We start from the raw sequence: 23,055 nt of genomic DNA on the forward strand, positions 1-23,055 counted from the left end.
TCATCAGGAATAAAGGCAGTGAGCCTGAAGCATGGAGAGATAAGCTAGAGGAGGGTGGGGGTGGGGAGAGAGTAGCACAGAGTACAATGGGTGAGTGGGGGAGGAGATGAAGGTGATAGGTCAAGGAGGAGAGGGTGGAGTGAATAGGTGGAAAAGAAGATAGGCAGGTCGGACAAGTCAAGGAGTTAGTAACTGAGCTGCAAGTTTGAAACTAGGATGAGGTGGGGGAAGGGGAAATGAGGAAGCTGTTGAAGTCCACATTGATGCCCTGGGGTTGAAGTGTTCCGAGGCGGAAGATGAGGCGTTCTTCCTCCAGTCGTCTGGTGGTGAGGGAGCGGCGGTGAAGGAGGCCCAGGACCTCCATGTCCTCGGCAGAGTGGGAGGGGGAGTTGAAATGTTGGGCCACGGGGCGGTTTGGTTGATTGGTGCGGGTGTCTCGGAGATGTTCCCTAAAGCGCTCTGCTAGGAGGCGCCCAGTCTCCCCAATGTAGAGGAGACCACATCGGGAGCAACGGATACAATAAATGATATTGGTGGATGTGCAGGTGAAACTTTGATGGATGTGGCACCCCCCTACGACCCACCCTCCCATTCTGGCACTTTCCCCTGCCACCGCAGGAACTGTAAAACCTGTGCCCACACCTCCTCCCTCACCTCTATCCAAGGCCCTAAAGGAGCCTTCCACATCCATCAAAGTTTCACCTGCACATCCACCAATATCATTTATTGTATCCGTTGCTCCCGATGTGGTCTCCTCTACATTGGGGAGACTGGGCGCCTCCTAGCAGAGCGCTTTAGGGAACATCTCCGAGACACCCGCACCAATCAACCAAACCGCCCCGTGGCCCAACATTTCAACTCCCCCTCCCACTCTGCCGAGGACATGGAGGTCCTGGGCCTCCTTCACCGCCGCTCCCTCACCACCAGATGACTGGAGGAAGAACGCCTCATCTTCCGCCTCGGAACACTTCAACCCCAGGGCATCAATGTGGACTTCAACAGCTTCCTCATTTCCCCTTCCCCCACCTCATCCTAGTTTCAAACTTGCAGCTCAGTTACTAACTCCTTGACTTGTCCGACCTGCCTATCTTCTTTTCCACCTATTCACTCCACCCTCTCCTCCTTGACCTATCACCTTCATCTCCTCCCCCACTCACCCATTGTACTCTGTGCTACTCTCTCCCCACCCCCACCCTCCTCTAGCTTATCTTTCCATGCTTCAGGCTCACTGCCTTTATTCCTGATGAAGGGCTTTTGCCCGAAACGTTGATTTCGCTGCTCGTTGGATGCTGCCTGAACTGCTGTGCTCTTCCAGCACCACTAATCCAGTATTTGATTTTCAGCATCTGCAGTCATTGTTTTTACCTTAGCTGTACACTTTGGCAGGAAGAATTAAAATAAAGTGTATCATTTAAAGGGAGAATTACTGCAGAATTCCGAGTTGTAGAGGGATTAAGATGTCCTGATACATGAAACAGAAAAAGTTAGTATGCCGATACAGCACATAATCAGGAAGTCTTAAGAGAATGCTTTCCTGCACGACAAGAGGAATTGAACCTAAAAGTACCGTTGTTATGTTTCAGTTATACTTGGCATTGGTGAGATCACATCTCGTGCACTATGTATGTTTTAAGGAGGGATGCAAATGTATTGGAGGTGGTTCAGAGGAGGTTTATTAAATTGTTACTTGGAAATTGGTTTGTCTTATGAGGAAATGTTGGATGGATAGGGATTATTCCCACTAGAGTTCAGAAGAGTGAGGGGTTACTTGATGGAAACGCATACGACCCTGAAAGAACTTGAGAAAGGGACTATGGAACATATGTTGCCTCTTGTGGGGTAAGTCCAGAACTAGAGGGCTCTGATTTAAAATTTGGAACACTCTGCCAGAACAGAGATGAGGAGAATTTGCTTCTCCCAAAGCATTGTGTACCTTTGGACCTCAGCCTCTGAGGCTGGGCCATTGAATATGTTTGAGATAAAAGTTGAAAGATTTTTGTTAAGTAGGGAGTCAATGGAAGTAGATGGGAATGTGGCATTCAAAACGCAGAGAGATCAGCCATGATCTTAATGAATGGCAGAGCAGGCTCTAGGGGCTTAAAGGTCTGCTGCTCCTATTTTGTATGTTCCCATTAGACGACAAAACAAATGTTAATTGCTTGCCTGGACCAATGTTGTGCCAGACCAAATAACAGCAGAAACATCAGTGTTGCCTCAGGTCAATCTCCAAAGCAACATTTTGTGTTTTGCCTAGCAGTCTGACTGTGACTCGACAATGTAGTAGATCTTACCTACAGCCTCATTGACTCATATGTGCTTCATGACAGAGTTTGAATTTACCATTGGTGAGAGGTGGTGAAGCTCTATGTTTTGATTATGGTGAACAGTATCACTTATTTTTCTTGCAGGTTAACACAAAGCTATGTGACGATATTCATCCCTGGTCTTCCTGTAAGTAAATTGTTATCGATAGCGAACACGCAAGCAGACAGATCAATAGACAGCAAAAGTTATTCATTACCCAAAATGTAGACAGTCTGCAAAGTGGGTCCACCTGTGACTAACTGGATAGATCCATTAAACCAATCTGGTCAGGTCAGTTTGACCAACTAGGGGAGGCCACAAATGGGAGGCATAATGACCGCTGGCCCTATTTGGGAGATGATGGCTGTGTGGTATTGTGACTGGATTAGTCATCTACAGAGTCAGGTAACATTCCAAAGATCTGTATTCCAAATCCACCAGGGCAGGTGGTGAAATTGGAGTTCAGTAAAAGAAAACTGCTGGATCCATAAGATCTCTTGTGGCACAGTGGTAGTACCCCTATCTCTGGAATAGGAGGCCTAGGTTCATGTCTCATCTGCTCCACATGTGTTGTAATATTGATTAAACTATCTTTGACTGATAACCCATGGCTTGGTGCTGGAAGACGTCTTAAGCCAACCAAAGACTTGCTATAGAGCTCCAGCACTTCACTGAGATGCTGTACGTTTTATCCAGTGCCTGAAACCAATGCTGTTACATTCACATTGAGAGAGTGATCTGGAGTATCTCAAGGTGGTATGAGTTTGTACATATGCTGAGGCTGCTTGCTTATAACTCTAAGTAAGGCTGTTTGATTTCTTAGATACCATAACACTCCTTTGTATAGAAGGTTCTCGAATACAGCTCACTAATGTCGGGCCTAACCCCTCTTGCTTCACATTCTCATCCTCAGCTGGTAACTTCTCTCTTACTTATTGCATCATTGCGATTTGCATAAATCCCATTCCACCACTGCCTTCTCCAACACGAACTGCTACACCCCCTGTAGGGAGAGCTCTTGAGGTGCAGAATAAAGAACAAAGAAAATTACAACACAGGGACAGGTCCTTCGGCCCTCCAAGCCTGCACCAATCCAAATCCTCTATCTAAGCCTGTCGCTTATTTTCTAAGGAGCTGTATTCCTCTGCTCTCTGCCCATCCATGTATCTGTCTAGATACATCTTAAATGACAATGTCATGCCTGCCTCTACCACCTCTGCTGGCAACGCGTTCCAGGCACCCACCACCCTCTGCATAAAGAACTTTCCACACATATCTCCCCTAAATTTTCCCCCCTCACCTTGAACTCATGATCCCTAGTAATTGAGTCCCCCACTCTGGGGAGAAAGCTTCTTGCTATACACCTTGTCAATATCTCTAATGCTTTTGTAAACCTCAATCAAGTCATCCCTCAAACTCCTTCTTTCTAATGAAAATAATCCTAATCTACTCAATTTCTCTTCATAGCTAGCATCCTCCATACCAGGCAACATCCTGGTGAACCTCTTCTGCACCCTCTCCAAAGCATCCACATCCTTTTGGTAACGTGGCGACCACAGCTATACACAGAATTCTAAATGTGGCTGAACCAAAGTCTTATACATCTGTAACATGACCTCCAACTCTTGTACTGAATACCACATCCAATGCCCTGTGCCTTCATGACCACTCCACTGACCTGCATTGCCACCTTCAGGGAACACTCAGATCTCACTGTACATCAATTTTCTCCAGGACATTTCCATTTACCATATGATGCAGTCTAGCATTTGATCTTCCAAAATATATCACCTTGCACTTGCCCAGATTGAACTCCATCTGCCATTTCTCTGCCCAACTCTCCAATCTATCTATATTCTGCTGTATTCTCTGACAGTTCTCTTCACAATCTGTTGCTCCAATCTTAGTGTCATCTGCAAACTTGCTAATCAGACCACCAACACCTTCCTCCAGATTATTTATGTAGACCACAAACAACAGTAGTTCCAGCACGGATCCCTGCAGGACACCACTGGTCACAGTTCTCCATTTTGAGAAACTCCCTTCCACTACTACTTTCAGTCTCCTGTTGCCCAACCAGTTTTCTATCCCTCTAGCTAGTACACCCTGGACCCCATGCAACTTCACTTTCTCCATCAGCCTACTATGGGGAATCTTATCAAATGCCTTACAAAAGTCCATGTATATGACATCTACAGCCCTTCCCTCATCAATCAATTTGTCACTTCCTCAAAGAATTCTATTAAGTTGGTAAAACATTAACTACCCTGCTCAAAGCCATGTTGCCTATCACTGGTGAGTCCTTTTTTTCCCAAATGGGAATAGATCCTATCCCTCCATATATTCTTCAGCAGCTTCCCTACCATTGATGCCAAGCTCACCAGTCTATCCTTGCTATCTTTCTTAAACAAGGGGACGTTAGCAAATTTCCAGTCCTCCTGGACCTCACCCATGCTCAAGCATGCTGTCAAGACATCTGTTAAGGCGCCAGCTATTTCCTCTCTTGCCTCCCTCAGTAATCTGGGATAGATCCCATCCGGACCTGGGGACTTGTCCACTTTAATGCCTTTTAGAATATCCAACACTCCTCCCTCCTTATGCCAAATTGACTGAGAGTAATTAAACATCTACCCCGAACCTCAACATCAGTCAGGTCTTCTCCTCGGTGAATACTAACGCAAAGTACTCCTTAAGAATCTCACCTATTTTCTCTGACTCTACGTATAACTTTGCTCTTTTGTCCTTGAGTGGGCCAACCCTTTCTCTGGTTACCCTTTTACTCCTCATATACGAATAAAAGGCTTTGGGATTTTCCTTAACCCTGTTTGCTAAAGATATTTCATGGCCCCTTTTAGCCCTTTTATTTCCTCATTTCAGATTGGTCCTATTTTCCCGATATTCTTCCAAAGCTTCATCTGTTTTCAGTCGCGTAGACCTTATGTATGGTTTGTTTTTCCTCCTATCTAGTCTCACAATTTCACCTGTCATCCATGGTACCCTAATCTTGCCATTTCTATCCCTCATACTCCCAGCAACATGCAATGGCAGTATCCCTACCTGTCAGCCAGGAGGCCCAGGTTCATGTCCCACAGCTCCAAAGGTGTGTCCAAACATCTCTGAACAGATTGATTAGGAAAATATCAGAACGAAATGAGTCACCACCTGATGGACATAGTCTGACAACGTGAAACCTTTGCCATGACAATCCAATCCCAACTCAACAGTAATGAATTATGCAAATGATATTGCAGCCAAAACAATGAATTTCATTTGAAATAGTCAATACAGCGAAGATAACTTACACAAATATCTCTACACTACTCCCAGTACATATGCGGTCCCACTGCAGTTTGAAATTCTCTAATCACTGCTTTCTGTGTGTATATTTTTCTTTTCCCACTGACTTGAAGCCTCTTCCTTCAAAAAAAAATCTACTTTTAACTTGTTTTCTATGTTTGCAACACTTTGCCTATGAGGGTTTCATGTTTTAGTATGATCTTTCTGCATTCTGAGCTAATTCTTTAAATGCTTGTTATTGGTGACCCTACCATCAGGTATTTCAAATTAATTCCTAAATCTAACTTAGCTAACGTTCACCTCATATGGTTTACTTTGTCTCAGTTTAAGCTTCATTTGAAATTCAAGTTTCACAACATTGCATTCAAACTTGACATAAAGTTTCATCATAATCATGATCACTCTTCCCTGAGGCTAATTATAGTAGAATTGTTAATTTATCCTTGGTCTGCTGATTTATCTGAAAGCCAGATAGTGTAGCACTCTCTCAGCTGCACTAAGTATGTCAGCCTTGATTCTTGTATTTGAGTTTCTAAAATGGGACTTGAAGCCACAACCTGCTGACCAACAAGTAAAAGTGCTAACTAGCTCAGTAATGTGTTCAAAGTTTGGGAGAAGATTTGTAGTTCGGGTGCTCGTTGTGGTTCTGTTCGCCGAGCTGGGAATTTGTGTTGCAAACGTTTCGTCCCCTGTCTAGGTGACATCCTCAGTGCTTGGGAGCCTCCTGTGAAGCGCTTCTGTGTCCACATCGACCTGGACCCAATATACCGACCACTGCAGCGGACAGCTGGAACTGACAACCGGAAGCGGCAGATACAAATCACTATAAATGCCGGAAGCGCTTCACAGGAGGCTCCCAAGCACTGAGGATGTCACCTAGACAGGGGACGAAATGTCTGCAACACAAATTCCCAGCTCGGCGAACAGAATCAGTAATGTGTATTTGGACTTTTCAAGTTCTAGGCTGCTATAGCTTGGACCATTGGGCATATTTCCAAAGCAGTTCTGGTTCAAAACTTCAAAGGAGTATGAGTCTAGATTTCTTTACCATTTCAACAGTGATGGACACATTGTCCGATCCTAACTATTTTCAATATTCTTTCTTAGGCAGCGTTTCTTTATACCTTAGAGGTCAAATACCTTCAGAACCAGGTAAAGTCAATTAATGTGGGAGTGTGGATGAAATTACTTTAATAAATAAGGGGTTGTTTAACTTGGATGGCTGGTTTGTAATACAGAGAGACACCAACTGTATGGGTTCAATTCTCACACTGGCGAGGTTACCATGAAGAACTCTCCTTCTCAACCTCTCCCCTCGCCCAAGGTGTGATGGCCTTTAGGTTAAACCAGCGCCAGACACCTCTGTCCAATGAGACAGCAGCCCCACGGTCCAGGAGGTCTATGGTGACTTCTCTAATAGATCACAATACAACATCATTAGGGAGCCATTGGTTTTGATTTCCTGTTGACCAATTGCAATTCAGCAGTTGATTCAAATCATTTCATGAGCAAATTGGATAAAAGGTGACTAAACCTAAAAAGATTTCTGGGCCAGTGTGTAATCTTTATGTCAAATGGGAAGCTTCATTTAACGTGATCAACGTATCCTTCAGTGCTTTTCAATTGAATTGGCTTATCTGCTTTTACCTTAAATGTGTCAGTACTAATCCCCTCAAAATTGTGGCTAAATGAATATCCGTGGTTTCCCAGCCCAAAGGGATTGAATGGGAATATTACCGCTTCCTTTGCCAGCACAGTAATCATGGTGGAGTTGAATGTGAATCTCGAAACTGCTTAATTTTCATTCCACGGAAATAAAGGGTTAAACATCAGCTGGTTTCCGTCTTGCTCTGCTTCGACAGATTGTCACTGAGACTATGAATGTAAAATTACTACAGTGTATCTTTGTATTTTTTAAGTTAGTTTATCAGTTTCCAGCTGATTGTCGGAAGAAACCCCTCAGCATTAACATTTTGATGCTCAATTCTCCCATTGGCTGACGTCTGACCTTCTTTCAGTTTGCTCTCAGGACATGAGCAATAGTTTAAAAAAAACACATTCAATGCCCACACTGAGATGACGGTAAGTCTTTTCTTGCAGTCTGTGTAGTGCCTGTGCTTCCTTGAGGACGGAAATTCGAAGCTATTGACCCCCAGGACAATGAAGGACCATCTCTTCAGGATGGTGTGGGGCGAGAGGAAGGGTGCACAGGATGGTCTTCCCATTATGTTGTTATTCTAGTGTTTGTTTTTATGGCAGAGACATTGCTATGGCTGTTCTATCAAACAGAAGCTGGATGTGTATCTGCAATGCATCCTACAGATGCTACGGATCCTATAGATGCATATATACAGCTGCTACCTTTACGTGTTGCCAGTGCTAACGCAGGTAGAAGCTGAGTCTAGAGAAACAAATAAAGCACTTATTCAATATTCCACTAGATTCAAGACATTCAGACTCTGGAGAGGATTTGAGAGAATTGCTGACCCATTGTCCAATTTGCCTTGTCTTCATGGTGCTGACATGACCGGTGTGGTTAATTGGTGGTGAGCTCTAAGACTTATAGTTGCCAATAGCATGCACACATGCACCCATTAAGGTACAAACCCTCAAAGGAAGAATTCAGACATTCCCTTGTTGTTGGTTTGTTCTATTGTTGAAACTAACTTGGACAGTCTGAAATGGGGGGGATGTTGAAGGTCTTGCATATCAGCGACATAGCAGCCTATTGTCTGAAATCAGTGAATTAAAATCTCCTGCACTCTGGAAACCACAATGATAGGTAGAGTAGCTCCCTGAAGCACTTACATTTGGTGATTCAACTGCAAATGTGGGCAATTTCACAGACTCCCTATAGTGTGGAAGGAGACTATTCAGCCCATCGAGTCCACACTCGGAAGAGCATCCCACCCAGACCTTCTATCCCTTCAACCCTGCATTTCTCATGGCTAATCCACCCAGCCTGCACACTATGTGCAAGTTAGTGTAGCCAGTCCACCTGACCTGCACAAGTTTGGACCATGGGCAAGACCAGAGCACGCAGAGGAAACCACACAGACACAAGGAGATTGTACAAACTCCACAGTTGCCCGAAGGTGGAATTGAACTCGGGTTCCGGTGCTGTAAGGCAGCAATGCTCACACTGTGCTGCCAATTTGTCCACACCTACAATCACAGATGTTCCAGCAATGGGTCTGATCTAAATGAGGCTGAAGTTATTCACTTGATTTTGGAGGAGGGAAAGGTATCACAAACATTGGCAATGGGAGAACAATTGCAGTCTGTCTTCCCTCCATCTTGGCACCATGTTATTGGTGTACTGGTGAGCAATTCCATGAATAACTGTATCGTTTTGTTCCCAGGGGATCATCCTGCCTCAGATTATCATTGGTTTCTTAACTAACATCTTCAATACTGTCATCAATTACCTCTCGCTATTTGTGCTGATGCTAGGAGTGCCGTAAGTAGCATAAACCTTTTGTTTCAAAGAGAATCTGTTCAATGAAAGTGTTGTGGAGTGATGATGTAGATATTATTTGAAACTGCCTTTATTTTTGCAAACATCTTGCTGTTTTCCAGGGGCTCAGCAGCTGCGAATGTGGCTTCTCAGTACTGTCAAGTGATTTTCCTATTTGTATACATTCGATGGAAAAGGTTGCATGAGAAGACTTGGGAAGGTAGGACTTGGGGGAATATCACACTTTGGGCAATGATATGAAATGGACAATATCCAATTGTCCACCAGATATACACTTTGTCCAATTCCCCTTCCCAATGAAACCTATGAAGAGAAACATTGGACAGGGTTTCTGATTCTCTCTCCTTGTAAAACTCCCACTTGCTTGAAGCTCCTTATTTATTGATCAGTTTCCTGTTTTCTGTCTCTGGTTCTACCCTCCCTTTCCTGTTTCATGCTCTGTTACATTCCTCTGGATGCTGCCAACTTCTTGCCAACCATGGACCACGTTTCCTGTTTGAGTCTCGACAGGGAAAGTCAACAGACTACAGACCACGGAGGGGATCACGGGCAAATGTATCCCTCCAGAACTGCGCTGCTATAATTTCCATAAAGCACTCCCTGTGAGTGCTGTTCCTCACACATTATATAATCACCCCTAACAGTGACACATTTTATGGCTAAAGGAGCCAGAGGAAAATCCTCAGGGTCAGTTTGAAAACTGAGTTGAGTTGGATGATAATAATGTGCTTTATTTTTGGTCTGCCCTATCTTCCTTTCTGTTTATGTGCTTCTCAGGTGCTTTTTGTGCTGTGTTAGTAACTCCGTTGTTGTCTCTGTAGGATGGTCCACTGACTGCCTGCAGGAATGGGGTCCCTTTCTACGGCTGGCGGTTCCCAGCATGGTCATGATGTGTATCAAATGGTGGTCTTTTCATATTGGCATGTTCCTTGTAGGTAAATAAACTACCTCATTGCTAAAGAAAAAAATCATACCTTCCACTATATTAGAGGCCCAGTAATAAACTGGTAATATTACAGGAGGGTAGAGGTAGAGACAATGATTGGTGGGTAACTCGATGTGGGCGTTCACTCCCAAGACAAAACAAAAACACAAGAAATTGGTTTGCCTTCTGTTGAAATGTTTATTCCACATTTTTTCTTTGTCTCTGCAAATGTTAGGTTGCTTTAATAAAGTTGAATTTTCTATTTGTTCTTTCTTGCTTGCAGGGTTAATTAATGAAGTTCAACTTGGAGCCCATTCTATTAATTTTCACATTATCACAATAGCGTACAGGGTGAGGATGAAATTCTGTCAAAGTATATTACTTACATGCTTAACAGCGTTTTTAACTAAAGCAATAATTCAAAAAGGGAAGAAAAGTCCTCTTTCCAACGTGGCTAAGGCACCAAATTAAGGCTGAAGTTTTTCCTTTTTTACCTGTACCTGAATGAATTTGTTATTGATAACTGTATACCTGAATGAATTTGTTATTGATAACTGTATACCTGAATGAATTTGTTCTTGATAACTGTATACCTGAAGAGCCACCAAAAGGTATGCAAAGGAGACCATTCAGCACATTTTGTCTGCAGTGGGTCTAGCTCTTCAGCTCCTGAAATCTTCACTAATCAGATTGCTTCCCCCTCCATCATATTGTTTTATGTTCTTCTTTTTCTAATACTTATACAATTCCAGTTTAAATTAGGTTATGGCTTCTTTCTCTCTGTCAATAGCTCTTTACGTTATAGAACTCCATGTTCCAATAGCCCTCTCTGTGTTTCTTGTAACCTAACTGCTTTGTCCTTCATGTCTGGATAAAGAGGTAGCACTGAAATAACCCTAGGGCTTTAACAGCATCTAACTGGCACCCATCTGGATCATTCACATCATTTTCAACCAGTCATCGAGACGCTAAAGTGAAAGAACTTCCTAGTACCTCACTTCACTCTTCAACATAATAATATTTTTAGAAAGTGTATTTCCCAATAGACCCCACAGGAGGAATATCCATCATTATTTGTTAAAGAGATATCAGGACAATTGACCAGGAGCTTTGTCAAAATGTGGGAGTTTTAAACAGTGTCTTGGAACTTAGTTAGAAATCACACAATTTACTAATTTTTATTTTTGCGATAAATTCTGTGTTAAGATTGAGCCCTCCACTATCACCTGATGAAGGAGCGTTGCTCCAAGAGCTAGTGTGCTTCCAATTCAACCTGTTGGACTATAACCTGGTGTTGTGTGATTTTTAACTTTGTACACCCCAGTCCAACACCGGCATCTCCAAATCTTGGAACATAGAACAGCACAGGACAGTACAGGCCCTTTGGCCCACGATGTTGCGCCAAACATTTATCTGAATCTAAGATCAAATTAAAATGGTGATTCCCAAATTTTAGTCCATGGACAATTGGTAATGTATGACTGTCCTCCATATGATCCCTGCGCTAGTGCACAATACACATCACTGAAGCCAGTTCATTGACAGAGCAGTTCCTTTCTATTTATGTTGGAGGGAAGAGAATAGTACACAATGAACGATTGCTGTTCTTGCTTTGCAGATCTCTGTAGGGTACGGTGTGTCTGCAACTATTCATGTGGGGAATGCACTGGGTGCCAGTAACCCACAACAGGCTGTAAACTATGCAAAAATCGCTTTATTATGCATTGGTGAGTCTCTGCAATTTAAACTGATAAGGGATTCCATATGTTAGCTCACGGAAGATATACACATGTGTTTAGGCTTTTATTAATTAACTGACTAACTGATCGTTTAATTGTGACTGTTTGACAGTGACTCGACTGTGACTGACGGTGACTGGACTGACTGTGACTGACAGTGAGTGACTGGACTGACAGTGACTGACAGTGACTGGACTGACTGTGACTGACGGTGACTGGACTGACTGTGACTGACAGTGAGTGACTGGACTGACTGTGATTAATGGTGACTGGACTGACTGTCACTGACGGTGACTGGACTGACGGTGACTGGACTGACGGTGACTGACGGTGACTGATGGTGACTGGACTGACGGTGACTGACAGTGAGTGACTGGACTGACGGTGACTGACGGTGACTGGACTGACTGTGACTGACGGTGAGTGACTGGACTGACTGTGACTGACGGTGACTGGACTGACTGTGACTGACGGTGAGTGACTGGAGTGACTGTGACTGACAGTGAGTGACTGGACTGACTGTGACTGACGGTGAATGGACTGACTGTGACTGACGGTGACTGGACTGACTGTGACTGACGGTGACTGGACTGACTGTGACTGACGGTGAATGGACTGACTGTGACTGACGGTGAGTGACTGGACTGACTGTGACTGACGGTGACTGGACTGACTGTGACTGACAGTGAGTGACTGGACTGACGGTGACTGACGGTGACTGGACTGACTGTGACTGACGGTGAGTGACTGGACTGACTGTGACTGACGGTGACTGGACTGACTGTGACTGACGGTGAGTGACTGGAGTGACTGTGACTGACAGTGAGTGACTGGACTGACTGTGACTGACGGTGAATGGACTGACTGTGACTGACGGTGACTGGACTGACTGTGACTGACGGTGACTGGACTGACTGTGACTGACGGTGAATGGACTGACTGTGACTGACGGTGAGTGACTGGACTGACTGTGACTGACGGTGACTGGACTGACTGTGACTGACGGTGAGTGACTGGAGTGACTGTGACTGACGGTGAATGGACTGACTGTGACTGACGGCGAGTGACTGGACTGACTGTGACTGACGGTGAGTGACTGGAGTGACTGTGACTGACAGTGAGTGACTGGACTGACTGTGACTGACGGTGACTGGACTGACTGTGACTGACTGGACTGACTGTGACTGACGGTGACTGGACTGACTGTGACTGACAGTGAGTGACTGGACTGACTGTGACTGACGGTGAGTGGACTGACTGTGATTGACGGTGAGTGACTGGACTGACTGTGACTGACGGTGACTGGACTGACTGTGACTGACGGTGAGTGACTGGACTGACTGTGACTGACGGTGACTGGACTGACTGTGACTGACGGTGAGTGACTGGACTGACTGTGACTGACGGTGAGTGGACTGACTGTGATTGACGGTGAGTGACTGGACTGACTGTGACTGACGGTGACTGGACTGACTGTGACTGACGGTGAGTGACTGGACTGACTGTGACTGACGGTGACTGGACTGACTGTGACTGACGGTGAGTGACTGGACTGACTGTGACTGACGGTGACTGGACTGACTGTGACTGACGGTGAGTGACTGGAGTGACTGTGACTGACAGTGAGTGACTGGACTGACTGTGACTGACGGTGACTGGACTGACTGTGACTGACTGGACTGACTGTGACTGACGGTGACTGGACTGACTGTGACTGACAGTGAGTGACTGGACTGACTGTGACTGACGGTGACTGGACTGACTGTGACTGACAGTGAGTGACTGGACTGACTGTGACTGACGGTGAGTGGACTGACTGTGATTGACGGTGAGTGACTGGACTGACTGTGACTGACGGTGACTGGACTGACTGTGACTGACGGTGAGTGACTGGACTGACTGTGACTGACGGTGACTGGACTGACTGTGACTGACGGTGAGTGACTGGACTGACTGTGACTGACAGTGAGTGACTGGACTGACTGTGACTGACGGTGACTGGACTGACTGTGACTGACGGTGAGTGACTGGACTGACTGTGACTGACGGTGACTGGACTGACTGTGACTGACGGTGACTGGACTGACTGTGACTGACTGGACTGACTGTGACTGACGGTGACTGGACTGACTGAGACTGATGGTGACTGGACTGACTGAGACTGACGGTGAGTGACTGGACTAACTGTGACTGACAGTGACTGGACTGACTGTGACTGACGGTGAGTGACTGGAGTGACTGTGACTGACAGTGAGTGACTGGACTGACTGTGACTGACGGTGACTGGACTGACTGTGAATGACTGGACTGACTGTGACTGACTGTGACTGACGGTGACTGGACTGACTGTGACTGACTGGACTGACTGTGACTGACGGTGACTGGACTGACTGAGACTGACGGTGACTGGACTGACTGTGACTGACGGTGAGTGACTGGACTAACTGTGACTGACAGTGACTGGACTGACTGTGATTGACAGTGACTGGACTGACTGTGACTGACGGTGAATGGACTGACTGTGACTGACGGTGACTGGACTGACTGTGACTGACGGTGACTGGACTGACTGTGACTGACGGTGACTGGACTGACTGTGACTGACGGTGAATGGACTGACTGTGACTGACGGTGAGTGACTGGACTGACCGTGACTGACTGTGACTGGACTGACGGTGACTGACGGTGAGTGGACTGACGGTGACTGACGGTGAGTGACTGGACTGACTGTGACTGACGGTGAGTGACTGGACTGACTGTGACTGACAGTGACTGGACTGACTGTGATTGACAGTGACTGGACTGACTGTGACTGACGGTGACTGGACTGACTGTGACTGACGGTGACTGGACTGACTGTGATTGATGGTGACATAGCTGTGGAACGTTTCAGGGAACAGCTCTGGTACACATGCACCAACCAACCTCACCACCCTGTGGCCAACCACTTAAACTCTCCTTCCCACTCACCCCAAGGACATGCCAGTCCTGGGCCTCCTCCAAATCAAAGCCACCCAATGGCTGTAGGAATAACGGCTCATCTTCTGCCTTGGGACCCTCCAACCACATGGGATCAACATTGATTCCACCAGTTACCTGATTTCCCCCTCCCCTACCTCATCCCAGATCCAACCCTCCTCTTGACCTGTCCTACCTGTCCATCATCCTTCCCACCCATCGGCTTCACCCTCCATTCCAAACCATCACCATTACCCCTCACCCTCATTTACCGATCACCTTCCCAGAACCCTTCCCCCAGTCCCACAGCTCTCTTCCTATTTATCTCTCAGCAATCCCTTCTCCCCACCATACCTGATGAAGGGCTTAAGCCTGAAACATCGACTCTCCTGCTCCTCAGATGCTGCCTGATCGGCTGTGCTTTTCCAGCACCACACTCTCGCCTCTGATCTCCAGCGTCTGCAGTCCTCACGTTCTCTTGACCATGACTGACTGACTAAGTTGGAGACCTTCATTTACGAGAACATGACAGGTCATCTCGCTGTCTTAAATAGAAAGTACCAAGCTGACATCTGTGCAGTGTAACTACAGAACTCACTAAATTGTGAATAATCAAATAACGTAATCCTCACAATCGATTAAATGCTCTCACCTTTTACGTCCACCCAGAGGGTCGAGCTCCTGTCTGAGATACAGGTTTCCGGGTCTCAGCATCCTCCATTATCTTCCCAAATTGGTCCTTCTTTGTTTATGAGCCAGGACAGTAATTGGTGTGAGCTATTTGACTGCAGGATTTATCGTAGCTGAGCCCAATTCTGTCCTAGCCTCAAGACATTTCCACGAAGCATTTAAAAACAGTCTACTAGTTCTAGGATTGCAATATCACAGTCGCCATTGCATTTCGTCCTCGTAGTTTCCCTGGGAAAGTGTTGGGGCTGCCACAATGATGTTCAACAGGAAACCCTGGATTCTGACCCAGTGACTATGACAAAGTTCAAGCCAGGATGGTGTGAGAGTTGGATGGCCATTTGCTGGTGATGGTGTCCCTGTCTGTGGCAGCAGCAGCAGGAGGTGGAGACACTGCTGAGTAACACCAGCATCTTGCTATATTGCCCAGATTCTACACATTGCAGTCACAATGTAGAAACAGTGAAAATGGTGAGAGTTGAGTCTGACACCAGGGGAACAATCAAGTATTAGAAGGTGCTGAGTGTTGTTGTGGCTATACCTGGGGACTGGTAAGTGTTCGATCACACCCTTGATTTGAGCAGATAATGGAGAGACTTTAATAACCAGGTAACCCACTCACTGCTATGTTCTTCGAACCAAGGTTTTAACATAGTTTCTATAATTATGTGTCTGGGTAATGACGAACTTCCTGGAACCATTCAGCAATGGTCTTGCCACCAAAGGTCACAGGGACCTGGCAGGAAGTCCTATCCTTGAGATAGTGATTAACCTGGCACCTCTGTGGTGTAAACATTACCTGTCATTTACCAGGTCAAGGCTGGCTGTTATCCAGATCCTTGTGTAGGCTGCTTCATTATTGGAGAATTGTTAATGGAATTGCAAACTGAATAAAACCATCATCAGAGACCTCTCCTACTGACTGTGTAATGGAGAAGTCGGAAATGACTGGACTAAGATCTCAATGGAAAGCTGAGGATAAATGAAATCCTGGATATATTCCACTCCCTCTCACTCGGCCTCACATTGGGACACTGAGACCAATTGAATAATTTCTACCACCCCACACAATCCCCACTCCCAGCCAATCCCTAGCCCAGATCAGCTAATTCATACCAAACTATGACTGAAGCTGTGTCATGCCCTGGTAGATGCAGTGATGGATCCTTAAAATGATGTTATAATCTCAATTCTCTCAATGTTTGCATGTTTGAATTTTGTGTTTGTGATATATTCATTTCCCTGTGCAAATGAAGGGTGTAATGATTAACTTATCAGTATTTCTGTCGTCATGGTGATTTCTTTTAAAGCAACTGGATAGAGATATATTTTTCAGAACTAATGAACTTTACTGTACATTAAGAGCTGAAAATGTGTTGCTGGAAAAGCGCAGCAGGTCAGGCAGCATCCAAGGAGCAGGAGAATCGACGTTTTGGGCATGAGCCCTTCTTCAGGAATGAGGAAAGTGTGCCAAGCAGGCTAAGATAAAAGGTAGGGAGGAGGGACTTGGGGGAGGGGCGTTGGAAATGCGATAGGTGGAAGGAGGTCAAGGTGAGGGCGATAGGCCGGAGTGGGGGTGGGGGCGGAGAGGTCAGGAAGAAGATTGCAGGTTAGGAAGGTGGTGCTGAGTTTGAGGGTTGGGACTGAGACAAGGTGGGGGGAGGGGAAATGAGGAAACTGGAGAAATCTGAGTTCACCCCTTGTGGTTGGAGGGTTCCTAGGCAGAAGATGAGGCACTCTTCCTCCAACCGTCGTGTTGCGATGGTCTGGCGATGGAGGAGGCCAAAGACCTGCATGTCCTTGGTGGAGTGGGAGGGGGAGTTGAAGTGTTGAGCCACGGGGTGGTTGGGTTGGTTGGTGCGGGTGTCCCAGAGGTGTTCTCTGAAATGTTCCGCAAGTAGGCGGCCTGTCTCCCCAATATAGAGGAAGCCACATCGGGTGCAGCGGATGCAGTAAATGATGTGTGTGGAGGTGCAGGTGAATTTGTGGTGGATATGGAAGGATCCCTTGGGACCTTGGACATTTCTTACGGTTGCAGGGGAAGGTGCCGGGAGTGGAGGTTGGGTTGGTGCGGGGTGTGGACCTGACGAGGGAGTCACGGAGGGAGTGGTCTTTTCGGAACACTGATGGGGAAGGGAGGGAAATATATCCCTGGTGGTGGGGTCCGTTCGGAGGTGGCAGAAATGACGAGAGATGATTTGATGTAAATGGAGGTTGGTGGGGTGGTAGGTGAGGACCAGTGGGGTTCTGTCCTGGTGGCGATTGGAGGGGCGGGGCTCAAGGGCTGAGGAGTGGGAAATGGAGGAAATGCAATGGAGAGCATCGTCAACCAGGTCTGAGGGGAAATTGCGGTCTCCAATCCTCCCACTTCCTTCAAACCAAAGCGACCTCTCTTTCCAATCCTCCCACTTCCTCCAAACCAAAGGAGTAGCCATGGGCACCCGTATGGGCCCCAGCTATGCCTGCCTCTTTGTAGGATATGTGGAACAGTCCATCTTCCGCAGCTACACTGGCACCACCCCCCACCTTTTCCTCCGCTACATCAATGACTGTATCGGCACTGCCTCGTGCTCCCACAAGGAGGTTGAACAGTTCATCCACTTTACCAACACCTTACACCCCGACCTCAAATTCACCTGGACCGTCTCAGACTCCTCCCTCCCCTTCCTAGACCTCTCCATTTCTATCTCGGGCGACCGAATCAACACGGACATTTACTATAAACTGACCGTCTCCCACAGCTACCTAGACTACACTCCCTTCAACCCTGCCCCCTGCAAAAACACCATCCCATATTCCCAATTCCTTCGTCTCTGCCGCATCTGCGCCAACACCTTCCCCCTTACTTCCCTCCAAGGCCCCAAGGGATCCTTCCATATCCATCACAAATTTACCTGCACCTCCACACACATCATTTACTGCATCCGCTGCACCCGATGTGGCCTCCTCTATATTGGGGAGACAGACCGCCTACTTGCGGAACGTTTCAGAGAACACCTCTGGGACACGCACCAACCAACCCAACCGCCCAGTGGCTCAACATTTCAACTCACCCTCCCACTCCACCAAGGACATGCAGGTCCTTGGGCTCCTCCATCGCCAGACCATAACAACACGACGGCTGGAGGAAGAACGCCTCATCTTCCGCCTAGGAACCCTCCAACCACAAGGGATGAACTCAGATTTCTCCAGTTTCCTCATTTCCCCTCCCCCCACCTTGTCTCAGTCCCAACTCTCGAACTCAGCACCACCTTCCTAACCTGCAATCTTCTTCGTGACCTCTCCGCCCCCACCCCCACTCCGGCCTATCACCCTCACCTTAACCTCCTTCCACTTATCGCATTTCCAACGCCTTTCCCCCAAGTCCCTCCTCCCTACCTTTTATCTTAGCCTGCTTGGCACACTTTCCTCATTCCTGAAGAAGGGCTCATGCCCGAAACGTCGATTCTCCTGCTCCTTGGATGTGCCTGACCTGCTGCGCTTTTCCAGCAACATATTTTCAGCTCTGATCTCCAGCATCTGCAGTCCTCACTTTCTCCTTGTACATTAAGAGGGTTTACATCTGACAAGATGAACAATGGTGCATCATGATTCCTGTTAGAAACTTTTGGTCTGAAATTTTTTTAAGCTTCGGGGAAACACACTTTAAAAATAAAGTTGTTTTTTCTCTTAATTTCTGAAGAAGGCTGTTCTCCAGCAGCCCTTGGGTGAATATGACTGTTTAAATCAATGGAAGAGAGGAGGTAGTAAAAATAACTTAGAACAAGGAATATCAAATAGGTTCAGACCAGAAGCTTTTGAATAAACCCTGAAGAGGTTATTTGAAGCTAAGAAAGGTTAATCTCAGTTATAAGACCATAAGACATAGGAGTGGAAGTAAGGCCATTCGGCCCATCGAGTCCACTCCGCCATCCAATCATGGCTGATGCGCATTTCAGCTCCACTTGCCAGCATTCTCCCCGTAGCCCTTAATTCCTCTAGACAACAAGAACCTATCAATCTCGGCCTTGAAGACATTTAGCGTCCCGGCTTCCACTGCACTCCGTGGCAATGAATTCCACAGGCCCACCACTCTCTGGCTGAAGAAATGTCTCCGCATTTCCGTTCTGAAATGACCCCCTCTAATTCTAAGGCTGTGTCCACGGGTCCTAGTCTCCTCGCCTAACAGAAACAATTTTCTAGCATCCACCTTTTCAAAGCCATGTATTATTTTGTACGTCTCTATTAGATCTCCCCTTAATCTTCTAAACTCCAACGAATACAATCCCAGTATCCTCAGCCGTTCCTCATATGCTAGACCTGTCATTCCAGGGATCATCCGTGTGAATCTCCGCTGGACACGTTCCAGTGCCAGTATGTCCTTCCTGAGGTGTGGGGACCAAAACTGGACACAGTACTCCAAATGGGGCCTAACCAGAGCTTTATAAAGTCTTAGTAGTACATCTCTGCTTTTATATTCCAACCCTCTTGAGATAAGAGACAACATTGCATTCGCTTTCTTAATCACAGACTCAACCTGCATGTTTACCTTTAGAGAATCCTCGACTAGCACTCCCAGATCCCTTTGTGCTTTGGCTTTATTAAGTTTCTCACCATTTAGAAAGTAGTCCATTCCTATATTCTTTTTGCCAAAGTGCAAGACCTCGCACTTGCTCACGTTAAATTCCATCAGCCATTTCCTGGACCACTCTCCCAACCTGTCTAGATCCTTCTGTAGCCTCCCCACTTCCTCAGTACTACCTGCCTGTCTACCTAACTTTGTATCATCGGCAAACTTCGCTAGAATGCCCCCGGTTCCCTCATCCAAATCATTAATATATAATGCGAACAGCTGTGGCCCCAGCACCGAACCCTGCGGGACACCGCTCGTCACCGGCTGCCATTCTGAAAAAGAACCTTTTATCCCAACTCTCTGCCTTCTGTTAGATAGCCAATCCTCAATCCATCCCAGCAGCTCACCTCGAACACCATGGGCCCTCACCTTGCTCAGCAGTCTCCCGTGTGGCACCTTATCAAAGGCCTTTTGAAAGTCCAGATAGACCACATCCACTGGGTTCCCCTGGTCTAACCTACTTGTTACCTCTTCAAAAAATTCCAACAGGTTTGTCAGGCATGACCTCCCTTTACTAAATCCATGTTGACTTGTTCTAATCAGACTCTGCTCTTCCAAGAATTTAGAAACCTCATCCTTAATGATGGATTCTAGAATTTTACCAACAACCGAGGTTAAGCTGATTGGCCTATAATTTTCCATCTTTTGCCTTGATCCTTTCTTGAACAAGGGGGTTACTACAGCCATCTTCCAATCGTCCGGGACCTTTCCTGACTCCAGTGACTCTTGAAAGATCTCAACCAATGCCTCTGCTATTTCCTCAGCAACCTCTCTCAGAACTCTAGGGTGTATCCCATCGGGGCCAGGAGATTTATCAATTTTAAGACTTTTTAACTTTTCTAGCACTATCTCTTTCGTAATGGCAACCATACTCAACTCAGCCCCGTGACACCCTTTAATTTTTGGGATATTACTCCTGTCTTCCACTGTGAAAACTGACGCAAAGTACTTGTTAAGTTCTCCTGCTATTTCCTTATCTCCCATCACTAGGCTCCCTGCATCAGTTTGAAGTGGCCCAATGTCTACTTTTGCCTGTCGTTTGTTTCTTATGTACTGAAAGAAACTTTTACTATTATTTCTAATATTACTGGCTAGCCTACCTTCATATTTGATCCTCTCATTTCTTATTACACTCTTTGTTATCCTCTGTTTGCTTTTGTATCCTTCCCAATCTTCTGATTTCCCACTGTTCTTAGCCACTTTATAGGATCTCTCTTTTTCTTTAATACATTTCCTGACTTCCTTTGTCAGCCAAGGTTGTCTAATCCCTCCCCGGTTAATCTTTCTTTTCTTGGGAATGAACCTCTGTACAGTGTCCTCAATTATACCTACAAACTCCTGCCATTTTTGCTCTAGTGTCTTCCCGGTTAGCCTCTGCTTCCAGTCTATTTTAGTCAGTTCCTCTCTCATGCCCTCATAATTACCTTTATTCAACTGTAACACCATTACATCAGATTTCGCCTTCTCCCTTTCAAACTCCAGACTGAACTCTACCATATTATGGTCGCTACTTCCTAAGGGTTCCCTTACTTTAAGATCTTTTATAGAGTCTGGTTCATTGCAAAGCACTAGGTCCAGAATAGCCTGCTCTCTTGTGGGCTCCATGACTAGCTGTTCCAAAAAGCCATCCTGTAAGCATTCCATGAATTCCCTTTCTTTAGATCCACTAGCAACATTATTTACCCAGTCCACCTGCATATTGAAGTCACCCATGATCAATGTAACCTTGCCTTTCTGACATGCCTTCTCTATTTCCCGGTACATGTTGCGTCCCTGCAGGGAAGGATTATCTGGTTTTCTAGACTGGGAATTGAAGTCACAACTCAGGGACATTTTCTTTCTCCAGAGCAGCTGTTCTTAATGCTGTGCTGGACATTCCTTTGAAATCACTGTGACGATTCCAACTCATGTTGTTGCTGGAAAAGTCAGATCCCAGACTGAGGTCCAGCTTGATAAATCATATTTTATTTTGCTTTGGTTTTAACCAGGGGGTATGTCACTGAAATACAATAACTCAAAGTGGCAGATTTTGTTTCAAAAGTAAAGCTAACGTTTATTAAACAAAAGAAATGAAAAAGAAACACAATAAACTCATATTTATGCATGTAACACTAATTCAAAGAGTTTTAAACAAAGTTCAAGTATAATTCATTCCTTTACAAGTTCTAAAACAACCCGAAAATTAAAGTTAATCCCTTATACAGGACACAACAACAATCCTTGTACAGTACTCATGTCAAAACCTCTTTCTCTAACACCTTTAGCTCCTAGACTAGAACATATATAATATGTGTCTGTCTGTGTGTGTCTGTGTGTGTCTGTCTGTGTGTGTGTGTGTCCATGGAAGGACATTGCAGAACTGGACCTAAAACAAATTGAAAAAAAATTCTCTCTAAACTATGGGTATATTCCTTAAGCTTAAAATAAAGCTCCGGAAATTTCTAACACTAACCTTGAGTATGATTAGTGACCCAGTAAGGTGCACAAAGCCTAAAATAAACATAAACCCATCCTCACAGTTTCCTTTTCCTGACTGTATTCCTTCACCTGTTCCATCCTTATTCTTTGTCAGTCCCAATGAATTGTCGCCAATCTGAAACATTGATTTTCTTTCTCCCTCCACAGTTGCTGCCTGGTTTGCTTAGCTTTCCTGACATTTTGGTTTTTAATAATATTTTCTGTAGTGATTGGAGCCAGGTGGGACTCATTGACTATGTGATCCTTGATTGGGGTTGTTAACCTGAGCCAATCAGGGAGCCCCGTACAAATAGGAGATTCCTGATCTCCTCAGTTCGGGGACTGTCTCTGAGCTGATTGGCCACAGCCAGTGTACTGTACATGTGTAAATAAAGGGTGACTTGGTGACAGGATTACCTGTACACAGAATGCTCAATGCCTGATCCTTGCCAAGTTAGCTGGTCTCAGATTAGATTTTGTTGAAACCCAACAACCTGGATTAACGAGGGCTGGGGAGGGGAGATCAGTCACTGTTACTGTTCCAGGGTGTGAGGTTGACAAGGGGAATGAGAGCAAATCAAATGACATTACCTCCCAC

The 23,055-nt window shown here is 45.8% G+C and overlaps 1 protein-coding gene across 1 annotated transcript in view; it reads left to right on the plus strand.

The window, feature by feature from the left end:
* Positions 1 to 23,055, plus strand: part of LOC140491562 (multidrug and toxin extrusion protein 1-like) — a 73,903-nt gene that overhangs the window by 39,864 nt on the left and 10,984 nt on the right. The window contains exons 6-12 of the mRNA XM_072589949.1: positions 2,409 to 2,455; positions 6,713 to 6,753; positions 8,964 to 9,061; positions 9,181 to 9,278; positions 9,901 to 10,014; positions 10,288 to 10,355; positions 11,623 to 11,731. Of these exons, the coding sequence (XP_072446050.1) occupies positions 2,409 to 2,455; positions 6,713 to 6,753; positions 8,964 to 9,061; positions 9,181 to 9,278; positions 9,901 to 10,014; positions 10,288 to 10,355; positions 11,623 to 11,731 (575 nt within the window). The remainder of the gene's footprint in view (positions 1 to 2,408; positions 2,456 to 6,712; positions 6,754 to 8,963; positions 9,062 to 9,180; positions 9,279 to 9,900; positions 10,015 to 10,287; positions 10,356 to 11,622; positions 11,732 to 23,055) is intronic.

This window comes from Chiloscyllium punctatum, chromosome 19 (assembly GCF_047496795.1).
Source record: "Chiloscyllium punctatum isolate Juve2018m chromosome 19, sChiPun1.3, whole genome shotgun sequence".
NCBI lineage: Eukaryota > Metazoa > Chordata > Chondrichthyes > Orectolobiformes > Hemiscylliidae > Chiloscyllium > Chiloscyllium punctatum.